The sequence below is a fragment of the Papio anubis genome, chromosome 14 (assembly GCF_008728515.1).
Source record: "Papio anubis isolate 15944 chromosome 14, Panubis1.0, whole genome shotgun sequence".
Classification (NCBI taxonomy): domain Eukaryota; kingdom Metazoa; phylum Chordata; class Mammalia; order Primates; family Cercopithecidae; genus Papio; species Papio anubis.
Genome location: NC_044989.1, coordinates 63,673,414 through 63,694,809, shown reverse-complemented (window position 1 = coordinate 63,694,809; position 21,396 = coordinate 63,673,414). Strand labels below are relative to the sequence as shown.

At 40.7% G+C, this 21,396-nt stretch overlaps 2 protein-coding genes across 13 annotated transcripts in view; one reads left to right on the top strand and one right to left on the bottom strand.

The window, feature by feature from the left end:
• The window catches only part of WDPCP (WD repeat containing planar cell polarity effector), a 479,815-nt gene that overhangs the window by 282,092 nt on the left and 176,327 nt on the right, over positions 1-21,396 (top strand). The gene's annotated exons all lie outside the window — the stretch shown is intronic.
• LOC101018389 (40S ribosomal protein S2) lies at positions 5,938-6,864 on the bottom strand. Its single transcript, XM_009184298.4, is given in 2 exon segments — positions 5,938-6,833; positions 6,835-6,864. Coding segments are annotated over 2 exon segments (888 nt in total). The 3' UTR covers positions 5,938-5,975.

The window sequence follows — 21,396 nt, the reverse complement described above, 5'->3', positions numbered from 1 at the left end:
GTTTGTCAATTTTGTTGATACTTTTCAAATAATTTTTGGTTTACTAATTTTTTTCCACTGTTTTTCTACTGTCTATTTTGTTGATCTCTGCTCCAATATTTATTATTTCCTTTTCTAGCTTTGGGTGTAGTTTTTTTTTCCTTTTTCTAGTTCCTTAAATTGTAATTCTAGGTAGTTGGTTTCAGATCTTGCTTTTTATTGTAATCCTTTATAAGTATAAATATCTCTTTACCATTACTTTCACTGTGTCAGATAAGTTTTGATATGTTGAGTTTTCATTTTTATTTGTCTCTAAGCATTTTCTAATTTCCCTTGTGGTTTCTTTTTTAATCTGTTAGTTGTCTGAGAGTGTTATTTACATAATTTCCAGAAATTTGGGTTTTTTTAAGTTTTACTTGTGTTATTGATTTGTAATTTCATCCCATTGTGATGGGAGAAGATACTTTGATATCTATCTTTTTAAATCTATTGAAACTTAGTTTATCCTAGAAAATGTCTTATATAGACATGAGAATAATGTGTATGTTATGGAGAAGAATATTTTGTATTTGTACAAGTAGTTGATTTATTAAGTCTTCCATTTCCTTCTGTCTAGTTTTCTAGCAATTATTAAGAATGGGTATTGAAGTCTTCAACTACTATTGAAGAGTATTTCTCACTTCAATTCTATTTGGCTTATTTTAAGAGACAGGGTCTCACTATGTTGCTCAGACTGGACTTGAACCCCTGGGTTTGTGAATCCTGCCACATCAGCCTCCCAAGTAGCTGGGATTACAGGCATCCACCACCGTACCCCACCTGTCAGTTTTTGTTTCATATATTTGATGATATGGTATTAGGTACATAAATATTAATTATTGTTATTTTTCTTGCCATATTTAAATTTGCATTAATATATGCCATTTAAAAAATTTTTTTAATTTTACATTCAGAAGTACATGGGCAGGTTTGTTACATGGATACACTGAGTAACAGTGAGGATTGGGCTTGTGGTGTACCCATTATCCAAATAATAAACATTGTATCCAATAGGTAAATTTCTAACCCTTACTCCTCTACCAACTTTGGAGTCCCCAGTGTCTATTATTTCCATCTTTATGTCCATGTGTACCCAATAGTTAGCTCACACTTAGAGAACATATGGTGTTTGATTACCTCAGTTATTACACGTAGGATAATGTTCTCAAACTTCATCCATGTTGCTGCAAAGAACATGATGTCATTCCTTTTTATAGATGAACAGTATTTCATGGTGTATATATACCACATTTTCTTTGATTATACTTTAAGTTCTTGGATACATGTGCAGAACACGCAGCTTTGTTACATAGACATACACGTGCCATGTTGGTTTTCTGCACCCATCAACCCGTCATCTACATTAGTTATTTCTCCTAATGCTATCTCTCCTCTCACCCCTCACCCCCCGACAGGCCCCAGTGTGTGCTGTTCCCCTCCCTGTGTCCATGTGTTCTGACTGTTCAGCTCTCACTTATGAGTGAGAATATGTGCTGTTTGGTTTTTTGTTCCTGTGTTAGCTTGCTGAGAATGATGGTTTCCAGCTTCATCCATGTCCCTGCAAAGGATATGAACTCATCCTTTTTTATGTCTGCATAGTATTCCATGGAGTATATATGCGACAGTTTATTTATCCAGTCTATCACTGATAGGCATTTGGGTTGGTTCCAAGTCTTTGCTATTGTGAATAGTGTTACAGTAAACATACATGTGCATATGTCTTTATAGTAGAATGATTTATAATCCTTTGGGTATATACCCAGTAATGGGATTGCTGGATCACATGTTACTTCTAGTTCTAGATCCTTGAGGAATCACCACACTGTCTTCCACAATGGTTGAACTAACTTATGCTCTCACCAACAGTGTTAAAACATTTCTGTTTCTCCATATCCTTTCCAGCATCTGTTGTTTCCCAAGTTTTTAATGATCACCATTCTAACTGGTGTGAGATGGTATCTCATTGTGGGTTTGATTTGCATTTCTCTAATGACCCAGTGATGATGAGCTTTTTTTCATAAGTTTGTTGGCTGCATAAATGTCTTCTTTTGAGAAGTGTCTGTTCATATCCTTCGCCCACTTTTTGATGGGGTTGTTTGTTTTTTTTCTTGTAAATTTGTTTAAGTTCTTTGTAGATTCTGGATATTAGCCCTTTGTCAGATGGATAGATTGCAAAAATTTTCTCCCATTCTGTAGGTTACCTGTTTATTCTGATGATAGTTGCTTTTGCTATGGAGAAGCTCTTTAGTTCCGTTAGATCCCATTTGTCAGTTTTGGCTTCTGTTGCCATTGTTTTTGGTGTTTTAGTCATGAAGTCTTTGCCCATGCCTATGTCCTGAATGGTATTGCGTAGGTTTTCTTCTAGGGTTTTTATGGTTTTGGGTCTTATGTTTAAATCGTTAATCCATCTTGAGTTAATTTTTGTATAAGGAAGGGGTCCAGTTTCAGTTTTCCACATATGGCTAGCCAATTTTCCCAACACCATTTATTAAACAAGGGATCCTTTCTCCACTGCTCGTTTTTGTCAGGTTTGTCAAAGATCAAATGGTTGTAGATGTGTGGCATTATTTCTGAGGCCCCTGTTCCATTTGTCTATATATCTGTTTTGGTACCAGTACCATGCTGTTTTGGTTACTGTAGCCTTGTATTATAGTTTGAAGTCAGGTAGCATGATGCCTCCAAGTTTGTTCTTTTTGCTTAGGATTGTCTTGGCAATGCGGGCTCTTTTTTGATTCCATGTAAAATTTAAAGTAGTTTTTTTTCTAATTCTGTGAAGAAAGTCATTGGTAGCTTGATGGGGATAGCATTGAATCTATAAATTACCTTGGGCAATATGGCCATTTTCTTGATACTGATTCTTCCTATCCATGAGCATTGAATGTTTTCCCTTTGTTTGTGTCCTCTCTTATTTCCTTGAGCAGTGGTTTGTAGTTCTCCTTGAAGAGGTCCTTCACATTCCTTGTAAGTTGGATTCCTAGGTATTTTATTCTCTTTGTAGCAATTGTGAATGGGAGTTCACTCATGATTTAGCTCTCTGTTTGTCTATTATTGGTGTATAGGAATGCTTGTGATTTTTGCACATTGGTTTTGTATCCCAAGACTTTGCTGAAGTTGCTTATCAGCTTAAGGAGATTTTGGGCTGAAATGATGGGGTTTTCTAAATATACAATCATGTCATCTGCAAACAGAGACAATTTGACTTTCTCTCTTCCTATTCGATTGTCCTTTCTTTCTCTCTTGTCTGATTGCCCTCGCCAGAACTTCCAACACTATGTTGAATAGGAGTGGTGAGAGAGGGCATCCTTGTCTTGTGCTGGGTTTCAAAGGGAATGCTTCCAGCTTTTACCCATTTAGTATGGTACTGGCTGTGGGTTTGTCACAAATAGGTCTTTTTATTTTGAGATGTGTTACATCAATACCTAGTTCACTGAGAGTTTTTAGCATGAAGTGATGTTGAATTTTATGGAAGGCCTTTTCTGCATCTATTGAGATAATCATGTGGGTTTTTTCATTGGTTCTGTTTATGTGATGCATTACGTTTATTGATTTGCATATGTGGAACCAGCCTTTCATCCCAGGAATAAAGCTGACTTGATCATGGTGGATAAGCTTTTTGATGTGCTGCTGGATTCGGTTTGCCAGTATTTTATTGAGGATTTTTACACTGATGTTCATCAAAGGATATTGGACTGAAATTTTCTTTTTTTGTTGTGACTCTGCCAGGTTTTGGAATCAGGTTGATGCTGGCCTGCCTCATAAAATGAGTTAGGGGGGAGTCCCTCTTTTTCTATTGTTTGGAATAATTTCAGAAGGAATGGTACCAGCTCCTCTTTGTACCTCTGGTAGAATTCAGCTGTCAATCTGTGTGGTCCTGGACCTTTTTTGGTTGGTAGGCTATTAAGTATTGCCTCAATTTCAGAACTTGTTATTGGTCTATTCAGGGATTTGACTTCTTCCTGGTTTAGTCTTGGGAGGGTGTATTGAGGAATTTATCCATTTCTTCTAGATTTTCTAGTTTATTTGAGTAGAGGTGTTTATAGTATTCTCTGATGGTAGTTTGTATTTCTGTGGGATCAGTGAAGATATCTCCTTTATCATTTTTTATTATATCTATTTGATTCTTTTCTCTTTTCTTTATTAGTCTGGCTAGCGGTGTATCTATTTTGTTAATCTTTTAAAAAACATAGCTCCTGAATTCATTGATTTTTGAAGGGTCTTTTTTGTGTCTATCTCCTTCAGTATGCTTTATGAAGTTCTTGTGCTGTGTTTTTCATCTGTATCAGGTCATTTATGTTCTTCTCAAAACTGGTTATTCTAGTTAGCAATTCCTCTAACCTTTTTTCCAAGGTTCTTAGCTTCCTTGCATTGGGTTAGAACATGCTCCTTTAGCGCAGTGGAGTTTGTTATTACCCACCTTCTGAGGCCTACTTCTGTCAATTCGTCACACTCATTCTCCATCCACTTTGTTCCCTTGCTGGTGAGGAATTGTGATCCTTTGGGGGAGAAGAGGCATTCTGGTTTTTGGAATGTTCAGCCTTTTTGCCCTAGTTTTTCCTCATCTTTGTGGATTTATCTACCTTTGATCTTGGATGCTAGTGACCTTCAGATGGGGTTTTTGTGTGGATGTCTTTTTTGTTGATGTTGATGCTATTCTTTTCTGTTAGTTTTCTTTCTAATAGGTCCTTCTACTGCAGGCCTGCTGGAGTTTGCCTGAGTATTACCAGCAGAGACTGCAGAACAGCAAAGATTATTGCCTGTTCCTTCCTCTGGATACTTCGTCCCAGAGGGGCATCCATCAGATGCCAGCTGGAGCTCTCTTGTATGAGGTGGCTGTTAACCCTTGCTGGGAGGTATCTCCCTGTCAGGAGGCACGGGGGTCAGGGACACACTTGAGGAGGCAGTCTGTCCCTTAGAGCTCAAGCACTGTGCTAGAAGCTCCACTGCTCTCTTCAGAGTTAGCAGGCAGTAATGTTTAAGTCTGCTGAAGCTGTGCCCAAAGCCACCCTTTCCCCCAGGTGCTCTGTCCCAAGGAGATGGGAGTTTTATCTATAAGCCCCTGACTGTGGCTGCTGCCTTTCTTTCAGAGATGCCCTACCCAGAGAGGAGAAATCTAGGGAGGCAGTCTGGCTACAGCAGCTTTGCTGAGCTGCAGTGGGCTCTGCCCATTTTGAACTTCCGGGCAGCTTTGTTTACACTGTGAGGGGAAAACTGCCTACTCAAGCCTTCGTAATGGTGGATGCCGCTCCTCCCACCAGGATCGAGTGTCCCAGGTGGACTTCAAACTGCTGTGCTGGCAGCAAGAATTTCAAGCTAGTGGATCTTAGCTTGCCGGGCTCCATGGCGGTGGGATCCGCTGAGCTAGACCACCTGGCTCCCTGACTTCAGCCCCCTTTCCAGGGAAGTAAACGGTTGTGTCTCATGGTATTCCAGGCACCACTGCAGTATGGGGAAAAAAAAAAAAAAAAAAAAAAACTCCTGCAGCTAGCTTGGTGTCTTCCCAAACAACTGCCCAGTTTTGTACTTGAAACTCAGGGCCCTGGTGGTGTAGGCACCCAAGGGAATCTCCTGATCTGCAGGTTGCGAAAACCATGGGAAAAGTGTAGTATCTGGGCCGAAATGCACCCTTCCTCACGGTATAGTCCCTCACAGCACAGTCCCTCACGGCTTCCCTTGGCTAGGGGAGGGAGTTCCCCAACCCCTTGTGCTTCCTGGGTGAGGTGATGCCCCACCCTGCTTCTGCTTGCCTTCCATGGGCTTCACCCACCATCTAACCAGTCTCAATTTGATGAGCCAGCTGCCTCAGTTGGAAATGCAGAAATCACCTGCCTTCTGTGTTGATCTCACTGGGAGCTGCAGGCTGGAGCTGTTCCTATTCAGCCATCTTGCCAGCCACCCATATATCACATTTTTTTTTTTTTAACAGGCTTAATTCACTTTATTTTTCTTGTATAAAAACCCTATGTTGTAGCCACAGCTGGAGCCTGGGTCCGCTGCACAGAGACTCTGGTGTGGGTCTTGACAAGGTGGTCAGTGAATTCCTGATAGGGAGACTTGGTAAACACAGTCTCCTTCCAGAGGTCAGGAGTCAGGTAGCTGTAGGTCTTAGAGATGGCGTCGAAGGTGGCCTTGGCGAAGTTGCCCAGGGTGGCAGTGCAGCCCCGGGCTGAGGTGTAGCAGTCATCAATACCAGCCATCATGAGCAGCTTCTTGGGCACAGGCGCTGAGACGATGCCAGTGCCCCTGGGTGCAGGGATGAGGCGCACGAGCACAGAGCCGCAGCGGCCTGTCACCTTGCAAGGGACGGTGTGGGGCTTGCCGATCTTGTTCCCCCAGTAGCCTCTGCGCACTGGGACAATGGAGAGTTTGGCCAGGATGATGGCCCCACGGATGGCAGTGGCCACCTCCTTGGAGCACTTAACACCCAGGCCGACGTGGCCATTGTAGTCCCCGATAGCAACAAACGCCTTGAACCTGGTGCGCTGGCCAGCACGGGTCTGCTTCTGCACCGGCATAATCTTCAAAACCTCGTCTTTGAGAGAAGCCCCCAAGAAAAAGTCAATGATCTCAGATCCCTTAATGGGCAAAGAGAAGAGGTAGATCTCCTCCAGGGACTTGATCTTCATGTCCTTGACCAAGCGGCCCAGCTTAGTAACGGGCATCCACTCCTTATCCTCGGCTTTGCCTCCGCGAGCTCCGCGGCCTCGGCCCCGGCCCCGTCCACGGCCGCGACCCCGGCCCCGGATGCCACTGCCGAAACCTCCGCGGAAGCCACCGCGGTTCCCCATCCCAGGGCCACCAGGGCCTCCGGCCGCCCCCCCCCCCCGCTGCACCGGCGTCATCCGCCATTTGGTGTTCTCTTGGAGAAGAAGCCATATATCACATTTTAAAAATACAGTCAACCATTGATGAAAACTTAGGTTGATTCCATGACTTTACTATGGTGAAAAATACTGCAATAAACATATGAGTGCAAGTGTCTTTTTTATATAATAATTTCTTTTCCTTTGGGTAGATGCCCAGTTGTGGGATTCCTGGGTTGAATGGTAGTTTCATTTTTATTTCTTTGTAAAACATCTATAGTGTTTTTTATAGGGGTGATACTAATTCACATTCCCACCAACAGTGTACAAGGGCTCCCTTTACTCCATATTCCTGCCTATATCGGGTTTTGTTTGTTTGTTTGTTTGTTTTTGACTTTTTACTAATAGCCATTCTGAGTCATGTAAGATGAAATGTGTTGTTTTAATTTGAATTTCTCTGATAATTAGTGATATTGAGCATTTTTTCACATGTTTGTTGACTGCTTATATGTCTTCTTTTGAGAAATGTCTATGTCTTTTGCCCACTTTTAATGGGATTGTTTGTTCTTTTCTCTTGCTGGGTTGTTTACCAAGGCCGCCTTTAGCATCCCCATTGCCCCAGAGAGTCAAGACCAATTTGCATTCATCTGGGAAAAGAGAACAATGCATCTTTACTGTCTTGCCCCCAGTGTTTTCTTAGCCCCACTGTCTGTTGTGGCCAAAGGCTCTCCAACCTGAGTCAGTGGACCACTCCAGAGGGATATGTATTTTCCATTATACTGATGATAACATGCTAACTTCTGAGTCTTTTTCTAGCTTAGAAACTGCAGCCCCCACCTTGCTGTCTCACTCGACCTACAGAGGGACAGTGGGTGGTCAATGCAAAGTCCAGGGTCCAGGTGTATCAAATACCTGGGTGTCATCTAGTGGGGTGAGACTAAATTTATCCAGTCTACCATTATAGAGTAAGGTACAGGCCAACCCATGTCCTACCACACCAGAGCAGTAGCAAACCTTCTTAGGCCTTCTAGGGTATTGGTTTCCTTTTATTTCCACATTTGGTACAATTCCTTAGGCCCCTAGATGGCTTAGTCAAGAAGGAGGAACACTGGAACTGGTCCACAAGAGAGGATGTGACCTTGAACAAGCTAAAATCGCAGTGAAATAAATGCAGGCCGTGGAAGTTCTAGTGCAGGGATAGACTTGTGAATTGGAGGTAGCCAGTTACTCTGAGGGGCTTGGGTGGGGCCTGTGGGAAACACACGGACATATACATATGCCTTTAGGATTCTGGTCCCATCTATTGAAGTGACTACTTTGGGGTGTATACCCTGACCCCGCTCAGAAAACTGGCTTCTGATTTTGTGGCCCTCACCCAGGAACTGACTTAGAACAAGAAGATAGCCACCACTGTAAAATGGTGGAGACGAAAACAAAATATTGCCATGTGTTTACAGGTCCCGAGGACATGAAACAAGATGGAGGCCTGTAGCCAAGTTTGTTACTGATCATTTTGTTGGGCTGGCTTGAACAGCAGTCTTATGGGGTCCTAGGCCTGCATCTTAACCTAAGGTACCCTTTCTTCTGACAGAACCATACAGAAAGGCACACAAAGCACACCAGATTGTCTACAACTTGAGACCAACCTCACAAATCCTTTTTCATTAAAACTTTACAGAGAATATTAGCAACTCTCCTTACTTATCCCTTTTACCAGTTTGCACATGGAGAAAGACACCAAAAGCCCAACTGGTAAGAAATTTTTACCCTTTTGTTGGCATGTCAGGCTTCTGGTGTCCCTTCCTTCTAGCTCAACTCTAAACCAAGCATATTAATGGTTGGAAAATTAATTTTTCCCAAGTTGGAAGAACATTATAAAAGAGAAGCCATTTTAAACCATGAAAGAAGGAAAAACACCATAGAAAAGTTTGATAGTTTCAATTAGGGTTGTGAACAGGTATTTCCTATTCCTATGGGGAATGGTGTTTCCCTATTTCTTCCCCTTTCCTATTTTCTCTTTTGGCCTACTATAAGTGACATATTGCTCATCTTTGATATTCTCTGATGCTTGCAGAGCTGCCTGCTTCTCAGCTGTGGTTAGAGTTTGGCTTAGGAGCAGCATAACATCCTTCTATGAGAGGTCAAATACCTGAGTTAAATTTTGGAAAGCTTCTATATACCTATCAGAGTTGTCAGAAAATTGACCTAAGTCTCCCTTTATTTGCCTAAGGTCCTGTAATGACGAGGGAACTTGAAGGGGCCCCAAATGAGAGGGATCATCAGGTGGTTCCCTTGGAAGTTGCTTCTCTGATTTTGGAGAATTATTCTTTTTGGGCCTGCCTGATATGATTGCTAAAAGCACTAGGTTGATTTTGTAACACTTGCAAAGATCTAGTAAAAAGGCCATGCCCTTGTGCAAAAGAAAATAAGCTGCTTTTTCTTTAAAATTTCAGGGTGAAAGAAGTCCCAGTGCTTCAGAATTCACTCCAAGGGAGTGCAGGCTTAAGATAGTACCCATCTAGAAAGAAAAGTGAAAGAAAAAAAAAAGGTATCCCTTTGTCTCCTTCCTTTTGGTGTGACTCAGGATAGAGAGGAAGACAGTGGGGGCGTCCCCCCTTCTGTTTTCCCTCTATGGTTCCTGGCTCCTGACACCTTGTTGAACATGCTGCCCATGGTTGCAGGCGTGACCCCCAGCTATGGTACCAGAGGAACTAAGAGATTGGGATTAGTCATGCTCACCCAAGTGGCTCTAGTTCTCTGCCTGTGATTTCTCTTTGACTTCCTAGATTTGTGTGACCTGCCTGGCTCCCTGAAAATTGATCTCCAGAAAAACTACATAATGGTTGGGCAAGGCCACTTTAATGGAGGGGGTCTGCTAGATTGAACTTTGTATCCTGCTATTATGGCCCACGCTGAAGCGTTTACCCATACTGAATGGTTCCTGTTAACTTCTGAACTTAAAATCCCCTTACTAATTAAGTACCACTCTAACTGGAGGCAGAATAGGTGCCTTAAAGGAACGTAGGGACCGAATGGCCATTTTCCTGCTGATGGGACAGGATCAAGACTAAAATTTGGCTTTGGAGGATATTTTAACCCAATTGTTGAAGGCATAATTTTCCCAATTATCAAAGTGGCATAAAGCCTGGTTTCTAGTAGAGAGGCTCAAAAAGGGAAGATAATTGGGAGGCTAGGATATTTTGGTGAAGGACTGACAATGTGCCTCATGGATCCTTGTTCCACTAGGTGGCACTGTTGACCTTGAAACACCATTTGCTCTCTAGACCAAGAGCAGAGTGACCTTTACATGCCATGTGCTCTTCAGACCAAGGGCAGAGAGAGACCTGGAAATGCCACATGGTCTCCAGACCAAGGGCAGAGAGAGACCTGGAAATGCCACGTACTCTCCAGACCAAGGGCAGAGACCTGGAAATGACATGTGCTCTCTAGACCAAAGGCTAAGAGAGAGACATTCACTGTGGTGGGGGAAACCCTCTGTTCCTAGAAAATTACAAAGACACCTTCCCTTGAAGCTACATCCTCAGTTACTAGACATTCTCTGATCTTGCCAAACAAGATTACTTCCCTGAACTGTAAAACTTCTCGCATATTTCATACACAGGATAAGAGATATAATGGTTGCAAACAGGAAAGGAGGAAATTATGATAGGAAAGTTGGGGATCCTGTTGCTGATACCCCATGAGGGCAGTTAGAGGCTGAGGTCAGTCCAGAAGCCTTTGGGTAATACCGGGTGGCAGCCCTGGCCAGAAATCTTCAGTTGCCCCAGGACTTCTCCCAGTCCCATGCGACAACTAAGTCCTCCATGAAAGGTCTAAAATGGAGGCTGAGAGTCTCAGAATGAAAGGACAGAGTTGGAGTTCGCTCCCCTCTACTCACCGTTTTGTTGAATGTTGTACTTGGTATCCCAGACAAGGTGCCCATTATGAAGTGGCTACGTTGTCTGGGTTATAAACCCTGGGGCTCATTGTCATGCGCCAGGAAAATTTAGGACACAGACATACATGAGGAGTTTAGGAATGGAGGTTTAATAGGTAGAACAGAAGAGAGAAACAGCTACCTCCGTAGAGGAAGAGGTCTGCAAGTGGAAAGGGCCAGCTGGTGGTCAATGCACCAAGTTTTATAGTCCAGTTTGAGGAGGTGGTGTCTGATTTATAAAGGGCTTATAGATTGGTTCCATCAGGTATGATGTTTACATAGCAAGCTGGGAAGGCTGGTCCTCCCAGGGCTTTCCAGTTGATCGGTGCCATCTTATCTGTTCCTTACAGCACACGTGGCTGGTAGAGAAGGGAAGATGGAGCTGCCATCTTGAAAATGTCTAGTCCTTAGTTCCTGCCAGCATTCATCCATGCAAGCTCCCAGCTTTGCAGGCTGTTCTTTGTTAGAAAATGATTTGGGGCTGCTTTTTATTAAACAGAAAAGCCTTTCCAAGGACTCCCATGTCCTTGCTATCTGCCTAAGTGATTTCTTTTGAACTCCTGTGTCACTATGGAAGGGGACTGGAGTTAAATGTAATGTCGCAGAGCAACAACTCTGTGCTACATATTATGCCTTGCAAGTTGAGGGTATCACAGAGAGCGTCTCAATGCTAGTATGCACCCCGTACCTCACAGCAGGTTGGCTGAAGGGTACCTTCCAGAAACCAAAGTCTAGGAATGCCCAGACACAGACTGGCCAAATGGCAGGCCTACCTGCAACAGAGGAGCACCATGAACTAATTGCCCCTTGGTTGCAGAGCTCCATTTGATGCTTGGACCTGTCACCTATGTTACAGCTGAAGACAGTCTTCAGTGGAGAATGCTGGGCCTCCACAAATCCCTTCCTTTATACAGTAGAGCCAAGGTCCAATTCCTAACTAGGCCTGGTACACAGATGGCTCATCATGATGCAGTCCTTGCACCTAGACAGTTGTGGCCACCCAGCCATCCACTGATAGTATCTGGTTTGATACAGGTGAAGGACATAGTAGCCAATGCGCTGAGCTGTGGGCAGCTTGGATGGTCCTCCTTCATAAGCTGGATCCAGCAGTCCTATGCACTGACAGCTGGGCTGTCTTTAAGGGACTCAAAATGTGGCTACTATAGTGCAAAACACAGGATTGGTCAATAGCAGCCTGCGCCCTTTCAGGTGCTGACATGTGGAATGACATTCTCCATACATCCAGACTACCATGTGGATGCCCACATTTCATCTACACCACCTGGAAATCAACAGGCAGACAAGCCTACCCTACATTCGCTTCCTCAAGGAAGTGCCCACAAGAAGATGTGGCTTACTGGCTACATAAAAAGATGGGACACTGGGGACAACATACCTTTTGGGCCATAGTGAAAATTGAGGACTACCACTATGATATAAAGATATAGTACTCACCTATAAGCAATGTCCTACCTGTGCACAGAAACACCCCAGGCCCTTTCCACACAATACTGAACAGATAGGCCAGGGCTGGACCCAAGTGCAACGGTGGCAGGTAGACTACATAGGACCTTTGCCTCTATGTAATGGCTGCCAAGGAAGCCAGTAATGGCTCAGCCTAAATCCCAAAACCTCAAAAGTAAGGAAGCCAAGAGTGTAGCCTCCCATCTGTGGCTGAAGGCCCAAGAGCCCCTGGCAAACCACTGATGTAAGTCCAAGAGTCCAAAAGCCAAAGAACTTGGAGTCTTGAGAGTGGGAAGCATCCAGCATGGGAGAAAGATAAAGGCAAGAAGACTCATGCAAGTCACCTTCTTCCACTTTTGTCTGCTTGCTTTTTCTAGCCATGCTGGCAGCCAATGGGATGATGCCCACCCACATTGTGGGTGGGTCTTCCTGAAGGTGGTTCTTCCTCTCCCAGTCCACTGATTCAAATAATAATCTCTTCTGGCAACACCCAGAAACAATACTTTGCATATTTCAATCCAATCAAGTTGACAATATTAACCATCACAGATGGCTATCCCCACAGCAATGTAACCGATCCCTTCAAATAACCAAAGATATGTGGCTGGGTGGCAGTATAACTCTCTCCACATGGGGGCCTACCCCTCCCCTTGGGGATTGTTATGAGTTGTGGCACCCACAGCTGGCCTTACTTACGCTCTAATTGGATGGGTATATGCACCTGGCGGCATCCTTGTCCGTATGCATTGTGTCCCGTTTAGATACATGCATTCCTATTCACTGGAAGAGTGTAAACGTCAGGTACTGCCAGAAGCATGCATCCTGGCGGTTTTACCCTTTGGCCATTTTTTCTCCCCAAGTGGCAACAATAGATATACATAGAGCCACAAGTTGAGGCTAAACATATGGCTGCAGCCATTAATGATACCAACTATGCTATTCTTCTTCTTACTGAAGAGACCACCCAAATCAGACACATTACTTTGCAAAATGGCATAGCCCTGGACATCTTAACTGCTGCCGAGGGTAGAACCTGTGCATTAGTTAAAAACTGAATATTGTGTATATATCCCTGATTACTCTCACAATGTAACTAGGCCATGCGGGTCCTAAATACCAGTATTTAGGTCTACCCTGTGCATTATATTATATAGTGTATATTATAATAACACTATAGAATCTGTGTCTTACACCCCTATAACAACATGGTTAAATCAACTTCCAATCACTTAGTAGAACTTTGTATCCAGTGAGATTGTTATTATATTTATTATTATTTTTTGTTGTTGTAGTTTGTGTTGCTTCTGTAGTATCTGGCTGAAATGCTCCTCCACATACCTGACCCTAGGAGAATGATAGAAGAAATGGCATGATAAGAATGTGAGGGCCATTCAAGAGTATGTTAGGGTAGAGTGTATGGCACACACACCTGACAGCAATAACTTAAGCATACCCTGAGAATGATCCTGTTGTCTTACAAGAGAGTGTGTCTGGAGTCCTAAGCTAAGGAATCCAAGAGTGAACAACTTGAGGATCTATTCCATATTTACGGAGGACATCTGAACCCCCAACCCATCCCTTGGAATGCAGGCAGGCTATACAGGGAATTAATGCCCTTTGTTTTGGCCAATTGGAGGTTGCTAAGTGAAAATGCTATATAAACCATATGCTTTTTACAAACGGTAACAGTTCTCCTGTCCAACTCACCACCTCTGGACCATCCTTTTATGTAAGTTCCCTCACTAAAAGCCATGCCTCGTTTGCTGACTCCGGGTCTCTTCTTCAGCCTCTCAGAAGTGGTGCCATCCTTAGTGGAGTCAGTAGGCATCCAGAACAACAGCAGTCAGATAATGTGATGCCTTCAGCTTTGTTCTTTTTCCTTAGGATTGCTTTGGCTATTTGGGCTCGTTTTTGATTTGATATGAACTTTAGGATTGTTTTTTCTAATTTTGTGAAATGACATTGGTACTTTGATAGGAATTGCATTGAATCTGTAGATTGCTTTGGGCTTTATGGTCATTTTAACAGTATTGATTTTTCAAATCCATGAGCATGGAATGTTTTCCCTTTTTTTTTTTTTAATTTTTATTTTTAAATTTTTTTATCATCTGTGATTTCTTTTATCAGCATTTGTAGTTCTCCTTGTAGAGTTCTTTCACATCCTTGGTTAAATATATTACCAGGCATTTTAATTTTTATGGCTATTGTAAATGGGATTGAGTTCCTGATTTGACTCTCAGCTTGAATGTTATTGGTTTATAGAAATGCTATTGATTTCTGTATGTTGATTTTGTATTTAGAAATTTACTGAAGTCATTTTTCAAGTCTAGAAGTCTGTTGGAGGAGTCTTTAGGATTTTCTTGGTATAAGATCATGTAATCAGTGAATAGAGATAGTTTGACTCCTCTTTTCCTAGCTGGATACCTTTTATTTCTTTCTCTGGCTTGATTGCTCCAGCTAGGACTTCCAGTATTATGTTGAATAGTAGTGCTGAGAGTGGAAATCCTTGCCTTGTGCCTGTTTTAAGAGGGAATGCTTGCAAGGTTTCTCCATTCAGTATGATGTTTGCTGTGAGCTTGTCATAGATGGCCGTTATTATTTTGAGGTATGTTCCCTCAATGCATAGTTTGCCGAGGGTTTTTATCATGAAGGGATGCTAGATTTTATCAAATGCTTTTTTATTTTTTTTGCATCTATTGAGATGATCATATGGTTTTTGTTTTTAATTCTGTTTATGTGGTGAATCATATTTATTGATTTGTGAATGTTGAACCATCCTTGTATCCCTGGAATAAAGCCCACTTAATCGTGAATTACCTTTTTAATATGCTGTTGGATTTGGTTTGCTAATATTTTGTTGAGGATATTTACATCTGTATTTATTAGGAATACTGGCTTGTATTATTGGGAATATTTGTTGTGTCTTTGTATGATTTTGGTATCAGGATGATACTGGTTTTGTAGAATGAATTAGGGAGGAATCCTTCCAACTTGATTTTTTTTTTTTTTTTTCGAGATAGTTTCAGTAAGATTGGTCCCAGCTCTCCTTTGTATATCTGATAAAAGTAGTCCACAAGTTCATCTGGTCCTGGACTTTGTTGTTGTTGTTGTTGCTGTTGTTGTTGGATGATTTTTTTTTATTAGTGATTCACTTTCAGTACTCATTATTGGTCTGTTCAGGATTTCTATTTCTTCCTGGTTCAGTCCTGGGAGGATGTATAGGAATTAATATATTTCCTCAAGGTTTTCTGGTTTATGTGTGTATGTGTATATGTTCATAGTAATCTCTGATGATCTTTTATATTTCTTTATTATCAGTTGCAATTTCACTGTTATAATTTTTTTTTTTTTTTTTTTTTGAGACGGAGTCTTACTCTGTCACCCAGGCTGGAGTGCAGTGGCCGGATCTCAGCTCACTGCAAGCTCCGCCTCCCGGGTTTACGCCATTCTCCTGCCTCAGCCTCCCGAGTAGCTGGGACTACAGGCGCCCACCACCTCGCCCGGCTAGTTTTTTGTATTTTTTAGTAGAGACGGGGTTTCACCGGGTTAGCCAGGATGGTCTCGATCTCCTGACCTCGTGATCCGCCCGTCTCGGCCTCCCAAAGTGCTGGGATTGCAGGCTTGAGCCACCGCGCCCGGCCCACTGTTATCATTTCTGATTGTACTTATATAATATTCTTTTTTTGATCTCTTGTAACCTTTTTAAATTTAAAGTCTGTTTTTTTTTTTCTGAATATTAGTATTACCATACCTGTAATTTTGGTTACTATTTGCATGGAATATCTTTTTTTTCATCTTTTCATTTTTAATCTATTAAAGTCTTTGGATCTATGGTAAATCTCGTACAGACAGCATATGGTTGAGTCAGTTGTTATCTATTCTGTTAATATGTCTTTTGATTGGAAGTTTGATCCATTTGCATTAAAATTACTAATACAGAGGGCCTTCTGTTATTTTGCCAGTCGTTTTTTATACCATATGGCTTTTTTTGTCCCTCATTTCCTGGATTACTGTCTTTTTCATGTTTGGTTGATTGTTTTTGTAGTGAAATTTTTTTTTCTCTCTTCAATTTGTGTATATTCTATAGCTGTATTCTTTGTGGTTATCATGGGGATTACATTTAAATATCCTAAAATTATAAGGCTATAATTTGGATTTACACTTGCTTAATTTTTAGTAACACGCAAAAACTCTGCTCCTTCATGGCTTTCTCTACATTCTTTTCGGTTTTTAATGTCATAAAACTACTTTGTTACAAGTTGTTTACTCTATAATATAAACTAATAATTCTTTTAAGTGTATCTGTCTCATATAAAATATAAAATGTATTACCAACCAAAGTTACAGTAATGCTAGCTTTTAGATTGATAATTTTTAAAATGTATTAGTATCTTAACTTGTATAGAGAGCAAAAAGTGGAATTTTGAACCATTGTTACAATAATGTTAGCTTTTATAATATACCTGGTAGTTACTTTTATTGAGTTTTTTTTTTTCTTTATATGGCTTTTCTTTATATGGCTTTGAGTAGCTGTCTAGTGCCCTTTTGTTTCACCCTACAGGACTCCCTTGCACATTTCTCGCAGGCAAGGTCTAGTGGTAATGAACTCCCTCAGCTTAGGTTTATCTGGGAATTTCTCAATTTCTTCTTCATTTTTGAAGGACAATTTTGCCACATATAGGATTCTTGGTTGACATTTTTTTTCTTTCAGCACTTTTTTGTTTTGAGACAGTCTTGCTCTGTCGCCCAGGCTGGAGTGGAGTGGTGTGATTTCAGCTCACTGCAACCTCCACCTCCCGGGTTCAAGTGATTCTCCTACCTCAGCTTCCCAAGTAGCTGGGATTACAGGGGCCTGCCATCATGCCCAGCGAATTTTGTGTGTGTGTGTTTTTAGTAGAGAAGGGGTATCCCCCTGTTGGCCAGACTAGTTCTGAACTCCTGACCCCAAGTGATCCGCCCGCCTCGGCCTCCCAAAGTGCAGAGATTACAGGCATGAGCCACCACACCTGACCTCTTTTGGCACTTTTATCAGCCTGGTGCTTTCTTACCTCCAAAGCTTTTGATGCAAAATCTTCTGGTAGTATTACTTAGGGGCTCTTGTATGTGAAAAATCACTTCTCTCTTTCTGCTTTCAACATTCCCTTTGTCTTTTGAACATTTAATTATAGTCTGTCTCACAGTGGGTTTATTTGAGTTCATCTTACTTGGAGTTCATTGAGCTTCTTGGATGTTTGTATTCATATCTTTCATCAAATTTGGGGAGTTTTTAGCCATTATTTCTTTTAATATTTTCTCTGGTACTTTCTCTTTTCCTTCTGGAACTCCCACAATGCATATGTTGATCAGCTTGATGGTATCCCTCAGGTCCCTTGTCTATTCACTTTTCTTCAATCTTTTTTCTTTTTGTTCCTTAGGTTGATAATGTTTATTGTCCTGTCTTCAAAGTTCCTGATTCTGTTTCTGTCTGCTCAAATCTGGCTTTCAAATCATCTTGTCATTATATTTTCCAGCTCAAGAATTTCTTTTTGGTTTGCTTTTAGCTTTTCTTTTTATTGATGTTTTCATTTTGTTCATTCACAATTTTGACTTTTCCCATATCTTCCTTTAAGTCTTTAAGCATATTTTAGACAGTTGTTTTGCAGTCTAGTAGGTCTGCCATCAGGTCTTTTTTTTTTTGAAGGACAGTTTCTGTTTATTTTTTCCTCTTAAAATAGACCATACTTTCCTATTTCATTATATGCCTCGTGATTTTTTGTTGCTGAAAACTGGACACTGGAATCTAATAACATGGTAACTGAGAATCAGATTCACATCCTTCTCCAGAGTTTCCTGTTTTTTATTATTGTTTTAGGGTTTTTATAATTGTTTTAGGCTGACTGTGGGCCAAAGATTATACTAAGGTGAATGTTAAGGTCTTCTCAGGCCTTGTCCAAAACTATACTTTTCCTGCGCTTGGAATGTGTAGTAACTTTGTAATTTTCCCCATATATGCAGTTGCATTTAAGTGTCCTAGTCTTTAATGTTTGGTTCCCAAAAGGGCAAAAAAGAAAAATGAAGGGGGTAATGAGAGTACAGCTCTTTAAATCTCCAAGTCACTTCAGGCAAGGAGGAGGGGTTTGCAACAATGAGGAGTGAGGTGCAATGAGGGGTGAGGTACCCTGCCTCCCTGTCTGCACCTTTGCAGTCAAAAGCATCAATTCACAGAGCACAGAACCCCTATATTTTGCCCCTCCTCGTTCCAGCCAGCTGATTGCCAACTGCTCTGGAAGGTGTGCACAGTTGCCTACCATACAGCTGGGGAGGTGGATGGGTGACAGATACTGTGCTAAGAGCTGAAATTGATGAAAATTAACGGCAATTTACCATCCAAGCCTTTCCCTAAATGTTGCAAGCCTCAGTAGACCCCATAGTTCCAAAACAATTACATCAGACAGATTCTGCCAATGTAATTATTATTTAGGTTCCAGATTCCTGGTGCTTTCTACTCTGTCATCTTCCCAGAGATCAGTGTTCAGAATTCAGGGATGATAAGGGATCTAAAATTTGTGATATATCAGAAAGGGGGAATCTGTGTGAAGAGGTGAGACCCAGAAGTCTTTATTGTTGTCCCCTTTGGGTCCTTAATGGAGAGCTAGACTACAGGTAGACAAGGCATAGCAAAAAGTCACTGCTGTGAGATTCAGGGCTAAATGAAAATGCTAGAGTTTTCATAGTCCTGAGAAACACTGGAATTCTGACTCATCCAAACTTAAGCAACCTCACTGGGCATTTATATAAAATCCCACATTCAACATGTCTTATATTGACTAAAAACAACAAATTCAACAATTTGTTGTTCTGTTGTGAGATTTTTTTAAAAAATAAAACTGTTAGGACAGAAAATCCAGCTGCATTAAATGATGATAATGTTGATATCCTTCTCCATAATCCTCAACCTGATAATTCTATTACAGGGTTATTTTGTGGTCTTTTTAAACCTTCTCATAAATTCATTATGGAAACTAAAAGAGCCAACTTTCAAATTGCTAACAAGATCTTTCCATTTCCTCTGTGGTCTTTTCTTTCTTTCTTTCTTTCTTTTTTTTTTTTTGGTAACAGAATCTCACTCTGTTGCCCAGGCTGGAGTGCAATGGCGCAATCTCAGCTCACTGCAACCTCTGCCTCCTGGGTTCAAGTGATTCTCCTGCCTCTCCCTCCCAAGTACCTGGGATTACAGGCATGAGCCACCATGCCCAGCTAATTTTTGTATTTTTAGTAGAGATGGGGTTTCACCATGTCAGCCAGGCTTGTCTGAAACTCCAGGCCTTAAGAGATCTGCCCACCTTAGCCTCCCAAAGTGCTGGAATTACAGGTGTGAACGACCACGCCCAGCCTCCTCTTGCTTTTCATTTCCCTAGATTTGTAATCCAAAAGTCAGAGACACAAAAACACCATCACTATGGAGACATTAATTTGCTTTATTCTTCCTTCTGTTTGACAATGAAAAACAAGTCTGTGTAGCACATATAAAACTGGAATTGACACTCTTGTGCAGCTGCCATTGGGTCTTTCCTATAAGAAATTATATTAGCCTTCCTTTTAATGTGTTCTGGGTAATAAGTCATCAGAAATGTTCAAGGATTTTCAAGGAAATGATGAACATAATGACTGAAAAGATAGGGTTTCTCAGGAGAAACATAGAAACTGTATGTTTTTTTAAAAGCAAAATAGAAATTCTAGAAGTGAGAAATATAAAATCTGCAATGAAACATTTATTCAGTAGAAGATTGGACATAATTAAGGGTCAGTGAACTTAAAGACAGATCAGTAGAAAGTATCCAATCTAAAGAAAACAAAAATATTTCAGAAAGTGAGCAGAGTCTCAGTGACTTATGGAACAAAATCAAATAGTCTAAAATACATGTAATTGGAGCTTGGTGAAAAGCATTGGCCTACAGATGCAAAAATCTCAGTGAATTCCAAATATAAGAAATCAATACCTAAGCACACCATATCTTGGCACAGCATAGACAAATTACTTAAAACTAGTGATAAGGGATAAATCTTTAAAATACCCAGGAAACAACAAAGAGCAACAGCTAATATGAATTATGACTAACTTCAAATCAGAAACAGTGATGCCAAAAGATAATGGAACAGCATCATCAACATGATAAACAAAACTAAAACTCTCAACTCAAAATGTTATATCCAGTAAAAATCATCCTTAAGTGAGGGTGAAATAAAGATACTTTTAAATTAGTGAAATTAAATTGAAATTAGCAGCAGCACTACCAGAAAAGCTGAAGGAAGTTTTTCAGATAGGACAAAAATGATACCAGGTGAAAACTTGGCTCTACGTGAAAGAATGAAGAGTCCTAAAAATCATAAGCATGTGGACTAATATTAAGTCTTTCTTCCTTATTTTAAAATTTCTTCAGAATATAATTATTTAAAGCAAAAGTAATAATACATTGTGATAATTATGTCTACATGAAATGAATAACAGCAACATCAGAGGAGGGGGTAAATGGAATTGTATTATTGTAAGACTTGTGCCTTTTAACTGAAGTAGTACAGTATTAATTCTAGGTAGACTGTGATAAGTTAAAATTGCATATTATGGTGCCTAGAGGATTTTTTAAAAAATGTAAATAGGTATGTTGTTTTAAAAAGTCAAAAGAGGAAATTTTAAAATACTTTTAAAATATTCAATCCAAAAGAAGACAGAAAAGGAGGACAAATAGAAAACAAATAGTAAGATGTTACACTTAACCCTAAATATATTAATAAATAACGACTTTAAGTTCAAACTGGATGGATACTCAAAAAGCAGACACGAAGTTTTCCTTAAAGTTGGAGTTTGTCAGACTGGATAAAAAGCAAGACCTAATTATGTTCAGTGTATAAGGGAAACACTTTAATTATTATGACACAAATACATTGAAAGTAAAAATGTGAAATATATATATACTGCAAACAGTAAATATAAGACAAAGTGACTTCAAAAAGAAAGAAGGTATCACCAGAAATAAAGAGAGACATTATAATGACAAAAGTTTAATCAGGCAGACATGACAATCCTAAAGAAGATAACTGAGCTTCAAATGCATGAAGCAAAAGCCGACAAACCAAAAAAGAAATAGATAAATATAATAATTCATAGAACATGTCAAAAAATCATGAATATATAAAATA